At 42.8% G+C, this 19,265-nt stretch overlaps 1 protein-coding gene across 2 annotated transcripts in view; it reads right to left on the bottom strand.

The window, feature by feature from the left end:
* TGFBRAP1 (transforming growth factor beta receptor associated protein 1) overlaps positions 1 to 19,265 on the bottom strand; it is a 55,176-nt gene that overhangs the window by 11,856 nt on the left and 24,055 nt on the right. For both annotated transcript variants that reach the window (XM_069494345.1, XM_069494346.1), the window contains exons 3-5: positions 16,572 to 16,766; positions 14,408 to 14,562; positions 2,667 to 2,749 (exon numbers count right to left, since the gene is read on the bottom strand). In XM_069494345.1, coding sequence (XP_069350446.1) covers positions 2,667 to 2,749; positions 14,408 to 14,562; positions 16,572 to 16,766 — 433 coding nt within the window. The remainder of the gene's footprint in view (positions 1 to 2,666; positions 2,750 to 14,407; positions 14,563 to 16,571; positions 16,767 to 19,265) is intronic.

The raw sequence follows: 19,265 nt of genomic DNA, 5'->3' as shown, positions 1-19,265 counted from the left end.
AGCAAAGCACCATCGAACTGGGTGCCACCACCTGGTTCCCAAAGAGAACAGAGGGGACGGGGTGAAAGACACGTACACAACCAACAGCCAGTGTGGAAGGGGAACACTGAAACACTTCGACACTAGGAATTCCCAGCTGAACACGGGACTCCCAGCAATCAAGGCAGAAAAGGCAACACCAAGGACAGCAGCCCTCAGCGCCTGCGCAAAGGCAGCAGCATCACGGGTCTTCTGATGTCAACATTTAACTAGCAATAAATGGTAAACAGACCTGTTGAATGGTCCTTAAAGAAGGGACTTTATAAGGACACAATTTCCTCACCGATGTCTTAGCATGGCATTCAAGGCCCTTCCTAAACTGTCCCCAAACTACCTTACGACTTCAGCCTCGAGCGCCCCTCCCACACCCTGACACTTCAATCGTACCTAATAATTTTGCCTGTTTGTAAGTTCATGCCTCTTAAGCTTTTGCTGTTGCTGTTTCCTTTGTCTAAAGCAGGGGTTCTCTGTAGGAAGTAATTTTGCTCCCTGGGGGACATGTGGCAATGTCCGGAGACATTTTTGTTAGGACTGGGGGATGCTACCAGCATCTAGCAGGTAGAGGCCACGGTTACTGCTTCTAAACACCCTGCAGTGCACAAGATCGTCCCCAACCAAGAATTATCTGGTTTGAAACGTCAATAGTGCCAATCTGGGCTAAAGTATGATTCTTGATCTGGGAAACTTCTGTTCGTCACATAAGGTCTAGGGTTCCCTCACTGGCTAATGTAAGCCCATACAGCACTTCCACAGCAGAGCGGCACCCACACTGTGCAAGGGGTACACGGCTGTTTCCCAAAGGGCCTTGGGCACCATAACAGCAGGGGTGCGGTCTCACCCTTCCCTCCCTTGCTCTGCCGCTTAGGCCATGTCTGCTGAGTGAAAGACCAGCTGCACCTGCTGGATACGAGGACAGGCCGCAGACTGTCCAGAGGAACAGACACATCGCATACGTCCCTCTTTGGCACTAGCCACGACCAGCTGGCAGTTGTGGCCTCTAGCACAGTACTGAGAAGGAGTCTGAGGACAAGTCCCAGTTCAATGAAGAAAAAAAAAAATATCGTAATTTATTGGCGATGCTTGCCTAGGGCACAGGAAGGGAAAGTGCACTCATCCCTGTTTTAGGAGTATCCTCTTCAAATATCAGTTCTCTCAGTCACGCTCTGGACAGAAGCTGAGCAGCAGGCAATGTAAAGTTCAGCTAGTACGAAGCTGATGTACAGAAGTGCAGGGATCTCACCCTAATAACAGACAGGCCCTACATCTGTTCCTTCCCAAATCAGTGAACTCTTCTAGGAATGTGTCTGTGGCCATTGTTTCAGATCAGCCCATGAGAAAAACGAGATGCCCTGCCATGTACCTATGACCAACTTAAGAAGGTCTTCAACACCTCAGGGATAAAATAAGATATGGCAGAAGAGAGCCTAGGTTCAAAGGGGCAAAGAATCTATTTACACCCCAAGGCTACTGATCTTTCCAGGAAAATATGAGAACAGCACACAGGATTTGCATAAGTAAAAGTTATATAGACATCATTATTTAAGGAATAATTCCTTCTTTGCTCAGAAATCCATTGTCTACACTAGATTGTGTAACAGAGAGATCAGAGCCGCAGTGGATGCTGGGACCTGCCTGGGTCCTTTGCAAACATCCTAGAGGACTGGCAGGAGACGGCACGCCGCGGGAGGTGTTTGCTCAAGTTGCTTGCTACTTAGATGAAAATGATCTATTCGGAGGCTTCCTATACATCTTATTTTTTAGATAGCTCTAAACTGTGCAGAATCTATTCTAGTGAGAGATTTTGAAAACGTACTCTAAAGACAGTGCTTTGGTAGGATAGTTAAAAACTATCAGAGCAGGTCTAACTTAGTCTTCTGCAAGGAGCGCTGACCAAGCAAGCACTGCCTCACCGAGCACAGCGGCTGCGGGAAGGGCAGGGGGAGGGAGGGGAGGGGCCTGACGCCAAGGGTGTGCCCCTAAGACAGGCGTGGTCGCTGGGGAGAGAGAGAACGCGGCCTGCGGATACAGGATCCATTGCAATGCCACCAGAGACCTCCACAAGAGAGACTCAACTTTCTAAGACAGCTGATCAGGAATATAACATTTAAAAAGTCTTTAGAAGATAACAAAAAGTTTTCATAGGTCTTCCCAGAAGCCCCAGCTCTTCCTCTAAACTCAAAACTTCTTGTAAAATCTCTGGAGAAAAGCAAGCCAGAACTACAGTGCTTTCCTAGGAATTCTTCCAATGCCATCAAGTTCATTCTTTAGAATTCTCTTCTCCTGGCTAAACAATCTTTTTCTGTTTTTTTTTTTTTCACTCACCCTGCCATTTGGGCAAGACTGGCCAAACAGTCTTGATGCCTTCACAGGAGCAGGACTATTCTCTGCCCCCTCCTCAGCCCCCACCCTCTTTAAGACACAGGACAGTTGACCTGAGGCTGAGCGTGAGGGGTGACGTCGAGGAACCAGCACTGTTGGTGTCTGCTGTTACCAGCAACCCTCGCCATTTCCACCTGAAGCACAGCCTCACACAGCAACACTTCCCATCACGACATCATACTGGAAACAGAGGTTTGACCACAGGGGAACACGGTAGTGGAAGTCTTGCTACCAACACCTCAAATTACCTGAAGAGCTCTTTAGCTTCCAGGAACTGAAGTTGTGCAAACTGTATAAACCCCGCCTGCTGCAGAATCCTTCTGTACATGACCTGCAAGGAAAGACACGTTTAATTTTTTAGAGATACCTTAAAACCATCACAGCACAGGGAAACTCGATCTCTAATTCATAACCCAAGCTCAATGTTAATTGTGACATAGAAGCTTGAAATTGTAAGTTAAAGGGGAAAACAAGGCATATATGAACTGACAGATATCTCTCTCTTCGTGGATTGGTTTTCATAATTCCCCGATCCTTCCCAAATGCATCCCTTTATCTTCATTAACTTGCAGGGCTTCAATGGCCGCCTCTACCTCCAGTTGCTCAGAAGAGTATGAACAACTCTGGTGTTTCTGGCCAACTAGGAGCTTCCCAGCCTTCTCCTGCTCTTCTGGTATTGATACTTCACAGGAGCATTTCTCAGAGTATCCCTCAGAGCACAGGCTGATCCCATTTAACAACTAAATAGATAAACACATAGGCTTTCTTAGGGGAAATTCTGCATGTTCCATCTCCTCCTGGTGATGCACGGCCCACACTAACACATCACCATCTGAAATTCCTGCTGTAAGGGTGCCAGTTTATCTTTGTTTAATCCACTATGACCCACATTCCCGTGATCCCTTTGTTCTCGTAACATCCAGTAATAGCAAAACACACTTCAGGAACTTGTCATGTGGTGTCTCTGATCCCACCTCCTCCCTGTCACTGTCCAACCAGGTCAGTTTTGAGTTCTGTGCACCCTTTGTTTACAATAGTTCCTGGATGTGTCTCTTCGCTCTGTCCTTACAGTGCCACCATCATAGCCCAGGCCCTCCTTGCCTCACAAGTGAAGACCCTGGCTGTGTTTGGGGTACTCTCTGACTCTAAAGCCTCCTCCTGCCTACTCAAGTGCTGAGAAGCCAACAGTTCTGTGAATCCGGGGTGCACACATCACTCACTAGCACCCCAACACTGCCAGCCTGATATCTGTCATTTATTGGTGCTTATCTGATCAATTTTCATGAAATTCCACTTTGGCATTCACTGTCCCCATTTTACAGATAAGGAAGTTCTGCCCAGAAATGTGAAGTTTTTAGCCCCAACTTACTAAAGTAACAAGTGGTTGAACAGTGATTTAAAACCAGATCTTTCTGATTCTAGAGCCCATCCTTTCCACTCACTGATCCATCCACACAGCAGGCGGTTAGTGCTGTTGGCCACTGAAGACACTGGCGAAGTGGAGCCCGGCAGGCCTAAACACCACCAATCCCGTTCTCTCAAATTACCCTTCAAAGGGCTTTCACTGTACAGTAGTTTTATAGAGCTCTCAAAAGCAAAGCCACAGTTCCTCCCTCTGCCCCCAGCAAAAATTCCTTTAGAAATGTCAGAACAAGCAGGCTATTTAAACCTTTCATTTCTCTTCTCACCATCTGTCTTTAGTTTTCTTCTCTGAAACCAGCCATTTCCGACCTAAAGACTGACCTAATCGTACTGCCCAATAATAAGGCGATGGATGAGCAGGGCGAAGTCCTGTTGCCCCAGAATTCGAGTTCCCTTTCTGAAAGCAGAAATAACAGAGGCCATCCACTTAGCAAAAAGGATGAAAAGGACTCATCAGCTGTGGCAGAAGAATTCTCAACCACATCCAGGCTTGCTGATGAGAAATCAGCTGAACGACAATTTATTCATTATGGCTGCAGGATTCAAATGTCATCCACTGGTCCCCTACCTGAAGGGAAATAAAAATTACTTTTGCTAACGCTCCAAATCTCTAAGAATAAGAGGCTGTCTACTGTATTCTAGTCTGGAAATGCCACGTGCAGATTTGGAAGAAGCATGCAAAGAGATTCGTTCGTCCTGCATATAAGCCCCATGGGTATTGACCAAGGATGACAGATAGAGAACCCCATCCGATTTTACCTAAAAAATGCCTCATTAGAAACTTGACCAAGTATGGCCAATTCTCGGTTCTCTGAAGGTGACTGTCTCATCTCCAGATTGTCTACTAGACTGATGCCTCCTCCTGCTCCTGCTCATTAATTCTGAACTATAATACAACACCTGGAGCCAGGTAGGGACGAGGATGACTACGTAAGGAAGATAGAGAACAAGAAAGTCTACAGCTAATTCAACGATGGAGGCTTCAACTTTTTTTTATTACCAGCCTTCAGTGTAAGGCAGTGACTGAAATTCCCAGGTGAAGAGAGTAAATTAGCAAAACAGACCTCTAAGTAGTCACTCAGTATCTACTCTGTACAAAGGGCTGGAGGCCCAATACCTCAGCCAGGCTTATGAGGTCACATGTACTCTGGAAGCAAATTGAAACTGAAGTTAAAACCCATGTTATCAGTATTACATTTCAGAATTAAGATTTCTAATTTTCATGATTTGAGGAATTGGGGGTTTTGTGAAACAGAAGATTCTAAGCTAAAGATTTCTAAACCTGTTTTCAAGGTTGCATTGTCCAAGTTAAATATCACACAAGAGCTTCTTTACACATTGAGAACAGCTCTTCTGAGCACTAAATTCACAGTGTAGCTTGTTCTGTGGCTCCTCCTTAACGTGCACTGCCTAATGACATACAATGGCCTCCAGCGAATGGAATGATATTCAACTTTAACAAGGAAGGAAACTGTGACACATGGTAAACCTGGATGAACCCTGAGGACATTATGCTAAGTGAAATAAACCAGGCAAAGAAGGAAAAATACTGTATGGTTCCACTAATAAGAGGGCCCTAGACCAGTGAAATTCATAGAGACAGAAAGTGGAATGGGGCGGGGGGGGGGGGGGGGGGTAAGTTACTGTTAAATAGCACAGAGTCTCTGCGTGAGAAGGTAAAAAGCTCCGGGGATGGTCGGTGGTGACGGCTGCACAACATTGTGCATGCACTTAATGCCACTGAACTATATGATTAAAAATAGTTAAAATGGTACAAATGTATGTTACATATATTTTACAACAATAATAGAAAAAGAGCTTCTCCAAGTAAATTTTTTCCCTTTACTGAACTTTGGTAATAGCCGAAAGCTTCTTATTTCTGTGGTGACCTGGTTTAGACCGAAGTGAAACACTCTGGAAACAGAATGCTGGGCTGTGAATCCTGGCTCTGGCCATTTTTCGCCGTGTGACACTGCACAAGTGACTCTGGGTCTCTAAGCTGCGTCTTCATCTTTGCAAGGAGGGCACAGCCACTCCTACCTCAGAGCTGCGGTGAGGGTAAGAGAGTTCAATCGTGTGGGCTTCACAGCAGTGCCTGGCATGCAGTAAGCACTCAATGAATGTCTCTCTTTAGACTGAGCACGTAGTCTGCATTCCTAATGCCACGATTTAACCTTTTCCATTATCTTTTCAAGTCTGTTTGCTTTATTCTACCACATCTTTGTGAGTATTGGAGGGGAGGTGGATAAATCCTTTTTAATGAAAGAAAGAGTTGAAAATCAGATTTTAAAAGGAAACTTCCTACGAGCAGCTGGAATAACCACATGATGGCGGCACAGATACTGGCACTGTGACAAGAGCAGTTCCTAAAACATGGCACCCACGTGGCTGTACCTGACCGTAGGCCAAACGCGCAACAATGAGTGGAGCTGAGGCCAGCATAAGGAATAAAATGGAGTCATTTACTGCAATTCAGAAAAGTGATATTTTCTTTCAAGTCTGTAAAAACTGGGTAGGTCAAATGTGGACTCACACTAGAATATTTTTCATAGCTATAAAAAGGGTTTTCTGAGAAAGATGACAACCACAACCAAATGAGTCTGCAAATACCACAGCAGGAGGTTTCCCTGGAGCCAAGGGGGGGATGACAGATACACACTAGAATGATGTGAACTCAAAGCCAGGGGCAGGGACAACATGAGCAGGCTGCCTCTGCCCTTTCCTGAGCCACCTGAGGCTGTGGCTGGTTTTTTAGTTCAGGGGACGGGCTGGGAACCGAGAAGCTGTAGGTCACCCCTACTAGGATATAAGGAGACAACAAAGAAACTAGATTATCAAGACAGTGTTAAGACCTATTCTAGGAGTTTTCAGCTGAAAAGAGATTCTTTTAAGGGCAGAAAAGCCTACATACAGGACTAGGCTTAGATCCCTTCCCGCCTCAAGGGAGCACTCCAGCTTTGCCAGTGGGCGCATTCGCCTCCAGGACAGCAGGGCTGGCGGCACGCCCCTCTCTACCAAGACGGGCTGCAGACCTGGAGAAGGCGAAATGCCAAATGCAGTCATTACAAACCAGCTACGAAGCCACGCAGGACAGCCCACTCCTGACGTGACACAGACCACCAAGACGCACGCTATGATGTCTCATAACACCCAGAAGACTTGGGCTATATGATATGTATCATTCTTGTAAGTACAGCCAACATTCTAAACAAAATTTGGCATGACTGTTACAATTTGGACTATATTCATACTTTTATTTTTTCACTTAAAAAAAACCCTCTTACTTAGTTATTGCCGAAATAGAAACACCTTTTCCAAAATATATTAGGTGGAGCATTAATGCCATGACAGTCTCCTTGTTAAAAAGGCAATCTGTCCCGAATGAGTAAGTTTGTAAACACGTGCGTATGTATGTATATAGGTCTATATATTTAAATGTTGATATATAAAATGTATAAGCAAAGATATATTTAAATGCTGTAATTATAAAACATACAACTATATCATATATAGAATGATATATTTTTATATACATTCCTTTTTGAGGATTCACAGAAACATAATACAAATATAGTAATGTATGACATATACCCTCGGAGGGAATCACATTAGAGAACCTTCAGTTAGAAAACCCAATTAATTTACCATTTCAAAACAGAAGCTTCTTCCCACCCTGCATCAGTTGCCATCCCCGCGTAAGCATTTGGTGCAATGTGCTCTGGGAAGCCCTGACCTGGAAGGAAGCCACGCGACAGACACACACAAAGCAGGAAAAGTGGGAACAGTGTGCCGGCGAGGTGGTGACAAGAGGTAGCACACATGAAAACTTTACCCCCCCAAAAGCCCCAAACTCTTCGAAAAGAACATTGGTGGCTTTTAGAGAGAAAGATGCTAAGGGAGAAAAGGAAACTTGCCATTTGACTTTTTGTTAACCACATGCATGTTATTTTTTCTTCTGTACTTCTTAAAATTTAAAATCCCCAAGTGAGTAATACATTCACACGCTCAAATTTCAAACATTCAAAAGGGATATGGTGAGGCCTTCCACTCCCAACCCCAGCCAGAGATGCCCTCCAGAGGTAATCAGTGCTGTTCATTTCCGTGCAGCCTTCCAGAGACATGTTCTATATTGGTAAACAAATGCTTTTACCCCATGTTAATAGTGGTAGCATGCTACGCACGATGCTCTGCACTTTGTTTTTTTTTTTTAACTTATTCTATCTTCACACTGTATGTATGTGCATAAAGGCACTGATTTTGTCCTGGCTGCACAGCACTGTAGCACCCACCCATTGGGCAAAAACACATTGAATCACGCCCCAGTGGTGGCCTCTAGGTTCTGTTGTTTTTTTAAACAAAGATGGAGCAAGAGTTTTCTACATTTGTTATTTCAAATTTTAGTGATTAGACCTATAGACGACACTTCAAGGTACACAACTGCAAGTTGTAATGTTGTCAGGTTTTCTTGAATTGCCTCCTACAAAGGCTGTATCAGGTTTACATTCTTACGAGTGACATGAGAGTGCCCACCTCCCCACACCCTCACCAACATGGTACCACCGAATGCTTTGATCTCTGGCAATCTGATAGATGGAAAATGCATTAGTGTATTTTTAGTGTGCATATCTCTATATGAGAGACAAAGCATCTTTTCATATATTTATTAAACAGGCAACTTTATTTTCCTACCAAGGTAGCTAGGTAGGGTGGTATTAGGAGATGGAGTCCTTGGGAGGTAATCAGGATGACATAAAGTCCTGAGGGCAGAGACCTCATGAATGGGACAGTGCCCTTGTAAGAGTCCCAGGGGAGCTTGTTTCCCCTCTGTGCCATATGAAGACAGGGAGAAGACAGCTTTCTACGAACAGGGAAGGGGGCCCTCTTCAGACACCACACCACGCAGGCACCTTGATCTTGGATTTCTCAGCCTCTAGAATTGCCGGAAATAAGTGTTTGTTGTTTAAGCCATCCAGTTTACAGTATTCTGTCACAGCAACCTGAGATGGCTAAGAAAGTGTCAATGTTTTTTAATCTCTCAGCTCTCCCCTCAAAAAGAAAACTATTGTTTCGTAGTAGCTTTATTCACAATAGCCAAAAGGTGAAAGCAACCCAAAAGTCCATTGACAAATGAGTAAAGAAAGAAAACATGGTATAGACATACAATGGAGTATTATTCAGTCTTAAAAAGAAAGAACATTTTGACATATGTTAACATGGAAGAACCCTGAAGATATTATGCTAAGTGAAATAAGCCAGTCATAGGAGGACAAGTAGGAAATGTAATTCCACTCATATGAAGTACCTAGAGTAGTCAAATTCACAGAGACAGAAATAGAATGTGGTTGCCAGGGGCCGGGGGGAGGGGACAGATGGGGAGTTAGTGTTAATGGGTGCAGAGGTTCAGTCTGGGAAGATGAAAGAGTTGTGAAGATGGAAGGGAGGTGGTGATGATGGCACACCATGTGAATTACACTTAGTACTTGCTATGTACTAAACTGAATACTTAAAAGTGGTTAAAATGGTAAATATCTTGTATATTTTAGCCCAGGAGTTTGAGGTTGCTGTGAGCTAGGCTAACGCCACGGCACTCTAGCCCGGGCAACAGAGTGAGACTGTCTCAAAAAAAAAAAAAAAAAAAACAACACAAAAGCAAAAAACAATTTGGAGAGCAAAACCAGAAACTCACTGACATACTTGTAACAAAATAAGTGACAAGGCCTCCCCACGAACCCCAAAGCACAAGCCAGTGGGGACAACTCACCACCAGCTGCAGGCCCTGGTGGTTTCAGAAACCATGGGGACAAGTGGAGAGAGGCAAAGGGGCTTGGGCCCGAGACAGCCAGGGCACCCCAACATGCCACCAGCACCACCCGAAAGCTCGGCAGGCCACCGTGAGGATGGCAGTGGGGACTTGGAAGGCTCCAATTGGCTGAGTGTGCCAACATGGAGACATGAGACTTCACAGAAATTTGAGTGGTTTGGGCATCCCAACAAAAAGACCAAGTCACTTCAAGGGAAAGAAATTCAGATTGTCATCAGATTTTTGACTGTAATACTTTATAATGGTGGAACATATTTAAGTTCCTCATTGAAAGATAACGTGAGTTGAGGATTTTATATTCAACCAAACTGGCCCTCAAGGGTAAATGTTGCAGATGAACTGTGACTGCCAATTCAGAGACAGTGTTCTCATGTTCCTATCCCAAAATATCTACCAGAGGATTGTTCAGAAAACCAAAATGACTGGAGGGACATCGGCATTAAATTTGGTGGTGAGCATTCGACATACATTTGCCTACACAACTGAGACTGATAAACAAGGGAGACAGAATGATATGTGATGGGCTATGAGCTCAGAGAAAGTACGGATAATACGCTCATCAAAACAATAGGGGAGAATGGGGAGATTATGCAAAAAGGACAACATGCTTGCCGACCGCCTTCCAGGTATTGGCTACATACGAATGCAGGGACAGTACTGCAAAGCAGACGCTGGGGAAGAGGAGGGGAGAGTGACGAAGACGGTGCTGGCTAACTTCAAATACGCTCAAAGTGGGGAACCAATAGACAATAGGAACCTCCCCGGAAAGACAAAGCCAACGGGATTTTATAAAGTTAATACTATTAAAGTAAAGAATAAAAAATATACTCACACCAAAAGAATACGGGTAAAGAGGAAAGGAGAGGAAAGAGAGAGAAATGCAAATCAACAGACCACACAGTATGAAGGGGAAGGAAGTGACCAGAGTGAAGGGGAGAAACAGAGTCTAGATTTCCCTGAATATATTTTGTCTCACTGATTTGACTCTTGAACTACATAAATATTTTACATAGTTATAAAACAAATTAAATTTTAAAAAGAAATCCCTAAAGAACAAAAGTCAAATGAAACAAATGAACCTAACTACATATATAAGAGCTGGTAGCAGAACCACACAAGTGAGAACCATCCCAAGTGACTTTAAAACAGTAATTTGAGTGTATAGTCTAGTGAGATTTTTCCTAAGGATAAAAAAAAATGCAAAGCAAGAACATTCATAGGACAATTGGGGAAATAAGAGCACAAGATAGATACCCACCATATGAAGGAATTAGTGTTGATTTGGGGGAGCTATGTGCTATAGTTATTTAAAAGAGGCATCTTTCCTTTTAGAGATACATACTGAAATGTTTTTAGATGAAATGAAAAAAAAAATCTATTAGAGCTCAAGCTTAAATATAAACACTATCCATACTGACATGATACAAATCAAGTAATTTTTTATGTGTGACACAGACCTGTCTATAAAGCAAGATGTCTCCTTACTGTTTCTCTTTTTTTTTCTTTTGAGATAGGGTCTCGCTTTATCACCCAGGCTGGAGTGCAGTGCTGCGATCATAGCTCACTGCAACCTCTAACTCCTGGGCTCGTGATCCTCCTGGCTCAGCCTTCCAAGTATCTGGGACTATAGCTGGGCATGTGCCACCACACTGGCTAATTTTTCTATTTTTGTTGAGACAGGGTCTTGCTACATTGCCCAGGCTGGTCTCGAACTCCTGGGCTCAAGCAATCCTCCCACATCAGCCTCCCAAAGTGCTAGGATTACAGGTGTGAACCACGATGCCCGGCCTTACTCTTTCTTTAAAGCATCCTAAACCTTTACTCAAGGCCTGCTTTCTTAAAGTTCTGAACAATGCTTTTGGACCTCTGGAAGAAACAATCCTATAATCTCAGTCCTGTAGTTAAACTTCTTGATCAACCCATTCCCAAATCAGAACTCAGTGAAGCAAAAGTAGTAGTTGCTTTAAATGAAGGGAAAGGAGTGCAACGGTGAGGAAGCAGTCTACTGAGCTCTGGCCTCTTCTCCTCTCCCTTTCTGCTTCTCTAAACCTGGGGTCTAGCATGTGGCATCCTAAAATTAGTATAAGTAATGCACCTAACTGTATGAGTGGCATCCAGTCCTTAAAAACACACACATTTAGGAGATGTTATTTCTAACCTTCTTTTGATCAATATTGTCTTATTGCTCTCTTATGGTTTCTATTTCAAACAAAACCCCTCTGCTGCACCATCCATTACCAGGGCTCTGCTGCAGGACCAGTTCGAAGCTCAGAACTACCCATTCCTCCCTTTCTTCTACAGAGAGGGAAGAGTCTACCCAGGAATCAGGGAGGAAAAAGCATGGGGCTGAGGAGTAAGCTGATACTCAGCACTTGTGCACACCCTTGCAGAAGTGCGGGGTGGAGCGGCGGTGGGGGTGGGGAAGGAGTTCTCAGTTCTGCCTGGAAGAGAGAAAAGGCTCACCAAAGGAGATGGATTTAAGCAAGGTATTGAGATAGTATCTTACTAAGTTCAGAGGTATTAATATACTCCAGTAATAGGAAATAGTATAAATAACAATTGCAGAGAAGGGAGAAGGATAGAGGAGTGTGTGAGGGTACACGGCATGTTCCAAAAATGGGGAGGCTCGTGGGGCAGGGCAAAGAGCCCCAGAGAGGGCCAGCCCTGACGTAACCAATGTCTACAGGAGCGACTGATCTGGGCCGCCCTGTCTTTGGGTCTTGTCTGTGAAATGAGGGCAGCAGTTACTACTGAATTCTTTTGAGGATTAAAAAAACAAATGTCTTATATGCCTTGCAGAGTGCCTGACATATTATAGGGCTCAAGAGTTGTTTGCCCACTTTGTCCTCCATCCTTTGAGGCAGGAATGTAGAATTTAGGAGTGTGCTTCTGACGATGTGGCCAGAGAAGTGGGTGGAGCCAGATTATGACGCGTTTCAAGGACTTTACCAGGGCAAGGAGGCGCCCGGTCAAGTATTTTAAGCAAAGGATTTGGATTCCCACATCTACCTGGAGGATGGAGTGCAAACACACACGAAGGAAGCTGTGAAAATAATTCAGGCAAAACATGGGAGAGATCTGAACACCAGCAGCAACAATGGGAACTGAGGATAAAGGCTGAAATTCGAGATAATTCTGAGAACATATTTCTATAACTGGATATATGAGTTTGGAGCAATACAAGGAATAGGTTAGGGAAAAAAAAACCCTAAAAACCTCGAGATAATCAGATTCAAGAACAAGATGACTTCTCTAATAACGACTGTTCATCTCTACTCTTGGTGAAAAAGGTAGAGGGGGAAAAAAAGCAAAAAATCAGATAAAGAACATTGAAAGCCTTCGTAAGAAAATATTATGCACTTAAAGTGTACATATAGTGTGTGTGCAAGGAGGGGAGACCCCCTCCTAGCAGCTGTGACAACCTCGGCATGGCCCCTCTGGACTCCAACACCTCCACGGAGGGCAGCTCACGGGAGGAGAGCAGGGACCCAGAGCAAGCGCAGTGGCGGCCAGCCTCCAACTGGCCACCCTCCTCCGGTCCCGTGCCCTGCCCTGCATGGCTCACTGCAGACATAAAGCAATAAAAGTGCTCAGCACAGTCACAGGCCCTGAACCAAAGGGAGCTTTCTTCCTTTTGCTTTTGCTGCCCCCTGCTGAACGCTAACAGATCGGTCTTACTGAAAAGCCAGCAACAAAGACAGAAAGTTTATCAATGTTGAAATGTAGAAAAGATGCTCTCCTTCACAGCCCATAACCATAAATCACACACCCTGTCTTCTTCTACTGTCAGAATCTATCCTTTGCTGAAAAAAGCACCTGAGGCCAAAGAGCATTTCATCCTCAACAATCACACTGTCAGGTATAAAATCTGACCGACATTATTAATAGATATTAATAATTAAACCTATTATCAATTTAGATATTCATATGAAGCATACATACACATCAATATTATGTTTTATTACTCTTAAAGATATAGAGTAACCTGAACAACTAACAATTGATTAAGTAATGATTTTTAGGAAACTTGATTTATATCAATTACATTTATCATAGCAATGATATCCAAAATTAGTGTTTCTTAAGTGCATTAAAAATTTTCTCCTAAGGAAATCAATTAGATAGGTTTCTGCAATATTAGGCACTTTATCTCTATGATTAGCAAAGCTTTTCGTATAGACAATAAAAAATCTAAACTTTAACTCAACCCCATCCCAACAAATACAAATTCTAAATTCAGAGACAAATTAACTCTTTTGGTTTATAAGAACTAGGTCTATACATGATGGGTGCAACTTGCACTATCTGGGGAACAGACACGCCTGGAGCTTGGACTTGGGGGGAAAGGCGGTACATGGGCAACGTATGTAGCCTGCAATTCTGTATCCCCCATAACAATAAGATGAAAGAAAAAAAAAAAAAAAGAGAACTAGGTCTAGATTATTCTCTGAATGTTCATTGCAGAAGAAAGTTGATTAGAAATACAACCCAGTACATAAAGTAGCAGAATTAAGTCAGAAGTTCAAAACCTGGTATCTCCACTATTAGCTGTGTATCCTCAGTCAAGCTGTTTGACTGCTCTGCAGCCTATTTCCTTATCTATAAAATGTGGATTTGTTGAGAAAATTAAATAACAGTTACAAAAGCAGTCGTATACAGGAAGGGCCAATGCATGTTAGTTAAATCCAAATGTTTTCTAACTGGTGGCTTAGAGGCATGCTTTCTTGTGACCAGTTAATTACAAACCTGAAATTTCTCTTTTGGAATATTCCTCCGGGCCCCTTTTGCTAAAACCAAAGCCTCTTCCACTCTATGGCTTGCTAGAAGATCCTGTATTTGTTTTTCCAGAGGTAATGGAACCAAGATGTAAACTCCTTTACTTGTGGCAACAATCACTCTTCCTGGGAAGAAATTCAACATTGTTGGAAAGGGAAAAAACATATTGCCTGCAAGAAAACACATTGCTTTCCACAAATTAGATCATTATCTGAGTTGCTGATCAATCTCACCACAGTTTTCTCAATAGAATTCCTACAGAAATCAGAAATTATAATGCTTCCCTTTTCTTCTTTCCACACTGTCAACTGTTAGAAAAGGGCAAACTCTTAATACTACATTTCCAAAGAATAACATCTGCTTTTTTGCCTTTTTCTATTCAAAAGTGCTAGTAAATTTAAAATCATCATGCTAGGTATATAATATATAATCCAATGAAGTTTCGAGTTCAATCAGGGAACATTATTATCAGTAAGAATTATGATATGCCTTATATAACAATTGTAAAAATTCTTTATCTTCCAATTTAGTTTATATAAAACTAAGATTTTAATGCAGCATCTTGAACCGTGAGATATTTCATATTACCTACCATCCAAATATGTCCAAGTCTTGCCATTAGCGTATTCATTTCCCCACAGTCCTGCCAGTTAACCCCGCCCATGGCCAACACTGCTGTCCTGGTTTTACCTGTGAGACCCTCCCCAGGTAGTTCACAGAAGAGTCAGAGTTGCAATCCAAGACTAGATCCCACTACTAAGCTTTCAAATTAAACTCTGTTCTCTTCTGAAGAAACGTTCAGCTAAGCACTACCTGTTCACAGGAAGCAATTAAATGATCTTCTCTTTCTGTCTTCTGTATCACAACTAAAGCAGTTTTTCTGAAACTCACATAAAATTCTGTCCCTCCTCCGCCTGGTGTCACTTTTTCCAGCTGGCCTCTTTGTTCCCACTCAAGGTGGGTTACGTCATCTCCCGTATGTGTCCATGACATCCTGTTCCCACCTCTACCATTCGACACACACAGCACCATAATACTGCTCTATATGCCACTCCAAGACATTGTCAGTGCCCACCCAGAATCCGACCCACCTAACGGTGGGGATTGTGTGTCCTACTAAGTTTATCTCTCCAGCAGCTAAGACTGTGCTGGACACAGGAGGGGAAATGCTTGGTGAACTAAAATCCTGACATGGCAAATGCAATGCATAAATCTTGATTAGTTCCTGGTTTACAGAAGATACAATAAAAGGCCTTATGAGGACAGCTGGGGAAATGTGAATATAAAAGCAGGACATGAGAGGGTACTACAGAATTAGTGTTAATTTTTTTAGGTGTGCAAATGGCATTGTGGTTTTGTAGGAAAATGCCCTTACTCTTAGGAGATGAGTGTTAAAGTTATTTTGAGATTAAATGGCATAATGATGCCAGGTGGTGGCTAACTCCTGTAATCCTAGCGCTTTGGAAGGCTGAGGTGGGAGGATTACTTGAGGCAAGGAGTCCGAGACCAGTCTGAGCAACATAGTGAGACCCCCTCCCTACAAAAAATAGAAAAATTAGTTGGGTGTGGTGGTGCGTGCCCATCCTGGGTACTCAGGTGGCAGAGGCAGGAGGATCGCTTGAGCCCAGAAGTTTGAGGTTGTAGTGAGCTATGATGATGCCACTGCACTGTAGCCCAGGTGACAGAGCGAGACCCCGTCTCAAATAAATAAATAAATAAATAAATCAATCATGCTATCTTCCACTTACTTTCAAATGGCTCAGCAAAATGTTAACGTGCTGAATCTAGAGGAAAGGCTTTCTTCCTCTTTCCACTTTTCTATATGTTTGAAAATGTTCAAAATAAAATTGAGGAAAAGTAAAATAAATCCTTCGATTGGCTCACCATTACACACACGATGAAGTCCCTCCCCGACTGCCCCGGTGGGCTGCAGCTCAGCGCACACCGCCCCTCCACACCGTACCCTACAGTCACACCGCACTCTCACAGAGACCGTGTTAGAGTCACTCGTTTATCTGCTGTGCTTAACACAAGGCCCAGTTCCTAACGGACCCTTAATAACATTTACTAAAGAAATATCATCATAAAAGGGTTGGAAAGCAAGTTTTGTTAAGAGTCCTATATAAATGAGTACCTTCAAAGTCCTGTAGGATGTGGCCTTCCTTAAAGGGCAGGGTCTGCTTTTGCTGCTGGTCCAGCATGCTGTGAACTGTGATGAATTCGTCATCGAGCGCTATGACATACGGAAAGGAAACGGCTGCCCCAATCACGTTCTCTGACCAGTGCACAGGGGCACGCTGGGATATCCCAGCAACCGTGGCAAACATGCCTATGGAAATAAGAAGAAAGAGTTAGGTGGGCCTTCAGATAACTATGGTATCTTTTTTCTGTAGATACGTCTGGATGCAGAAATCCACCCCGCACCCCCGCAGTTTTCCTACAGCACCTTATATTTCAAGAAAGGAAAGATACTATAATGCGCTGCATGTGTGAAGAACTACCTTACCCAGAATGCGTATCTGACATTTACTTCCAATAAAAAATGAGGTTAAAAAAATGTTTCCGTATAACCGACATGAAGATTTATAAAGTACACGTCCTCACGTGGAGCAAAAGCTATTTTCAATCAATTCAGGAAGCTTTGCAAGCTTTCTTTCATATCTAGTCCAACTGGTTTGTCTAAGTGACAGCTCTTTCTCACCCAGCCATTCCACACATACGTATTGAGCACCTACTGTGTGCCAGGTACTCTACTAGGTGTTCTATCAGGAATTGCCCATGCTCAGAGTTGAAGTCCACCCGGGGACAGGGGCGACTGTGACCAACACCCACCAACTAGTTCCACTCTGGCCAAGCAGGCCATGATGTGTACTGCTTCTATACTAGGGAAGGAGTGCGAGTGCTGTCCACGTGCAAACTTAACAAGGAGGTACACCTTCAAAACATTCTTTTCGATTGAGCACCCTCTAAGTTTCAGTCCAGCTCCTTACCTAAGCTGGGGGTGGGGGGGACACGTGAAGTGAAGAGCAGCTGAGTTATCCGCCCTCTTCAAGAAGCAGTATCACAAGATAGAGTTCAAAGTCACAATAATCAATTGTAGTATGAAAATTCTAACAAAGTATTGCTCTGAAAAAAGTTCAGAGCAATTTCTCATGACATGGGAATGGTCACAAGTTATGGAGAATGGCAGCAAGAAAAATGAAAATATCTAGCTTTTTCGTTTAAAGGTGCATTTATATTCATTAATTTGTTTGACCTAGTAACTCCTGAATCTATATGAAGATGGTGGTGGTTACTATGTTGTAAATAGGTAATGTGAGACCTTACAAGTGACCTTTCAATCTGCTTATAATTGTGCCAGTTACAAGCAGAACAAATATTAAGAAGGTTACTTCATTTAGCATGATACCCATGTAGCTGAGATAGTGAGCTTAGGGAAAAACGCATCCTAAATATGAATATCATTTCCCTTCAGTCCTACCATTACAACCAACAAAGGGATACTGGAGTCAAATGTTTTCACTGTAAAGTCTTTATAACTAAAACGGTTAGGTATATGAACAGGTAAATGAACTGATGGAACAAAACAGAAACTCCAGAGACTTGTCAGCCAAAAGGCTAAAGGAGAATTTAGTGTACATTTACAGGCAGCCAATCAGTGAGGAAAAAATGGACGCCTTAGTTGGTTGAGATAACTGGATAGCCACATAAAAAAGATAAAATTAAATCCATTCTTTACACTCTTCACTCTGAGAAATGAAATCATACAAGCAGAAAGCACAGGTGACTCTATCTTTAACTCAGAAGACGAGGAAAAAGCTCCTAATTGCAACTAAAAATCAAGAAGCAATAACTAAAAAAGTCGACATATTTGATTATATAGAAATTTCTAGAAAACCTTTTGCATGGTAAAAACTGGAAACAAATATTTAAAACTTATATAATAGGTACAGATTGGTACCTCAGATACATAAAGAATACTTTTAAAAAGCTAAAGAATAGATAATTCCCATCAAAAGAAATGCAAATGGCTCTTAAACATACAAAAAATGTTCAACCTTGCACACAATAGGGGAAATACAAGTTAAAACTACCCTGACAAACCATTTCGTATGTACCGGACTGGTAAAAGTGCGCAAGTCTGGACAACATACTCTGTTGGCAAAGCTGGGGTGAAACAGGCTCTGTCATACGTTGCTGGGGAGAAATAAAATGGTACAACCTTTATGGAGGGGAAATGTGGTAATACCTCGCATTTTCACTTTGACTCACCAATCTCACCTCTAGAAAGCTTTCTCATAGACACACTGAAAACACACACACAACGATAAGTCCCTTTTAATAGCCTAAGACTAGAAAAAACCCGAACGTCCACCAGCAGATCCAATGCGCTGTGGCACCTCTACACCGTCAAGTAGCATGCAGCTATTAATATAAAAATAAAGAAGGAAGACCTCTATGTTATACTACGAAGTGATTGCCATAATATATTAAGTAAAAAACGCAAGGGAAAGAACAGTACACTACCATTTAGCCAAGAAGGAGGGAGATACAAATGTTTACACATTTGGTTTTATGTTTTATTTAAAAATGAAAGGATAAATCCTAAAAATAAAGGTTACCTATAGAAGAGGGAAAGACTAAGTAAAAAGCAGGATATAAGCTGAACCTCTTTGATTCTATCTTGCTATATTTATCTGCCTTGGAACCCTGTAAATATTTATATAATAAAAAATAAATATCTGGGAGGCCGAGGTGGGCGGATCGTTTGAGCTCAGGAGTTCGAGACCAGCCTGAGCAAGAGCGAGACCCCATCTCTACTAAAAAT

The sequence above is a fragment of the Eulemur rufifrons genome, chromosome 19 (genome assembly GCF_041146395.1).
Source record: "Eulemur rufifrons isolate Redbay chromosome 19, OSU_ERuf_1, whole genome shotgun sequence".
NCBI classification, from domain to species: domain Eukaryota; kingdom Metazoa; phylum Chordata; class Mammalia; order Primates; family Lemuridae; genus Eulemur; species Eulemur rufifrons.
This window is presented reverse-complemented; position numbering and strand designations above follow the sequence as displayed.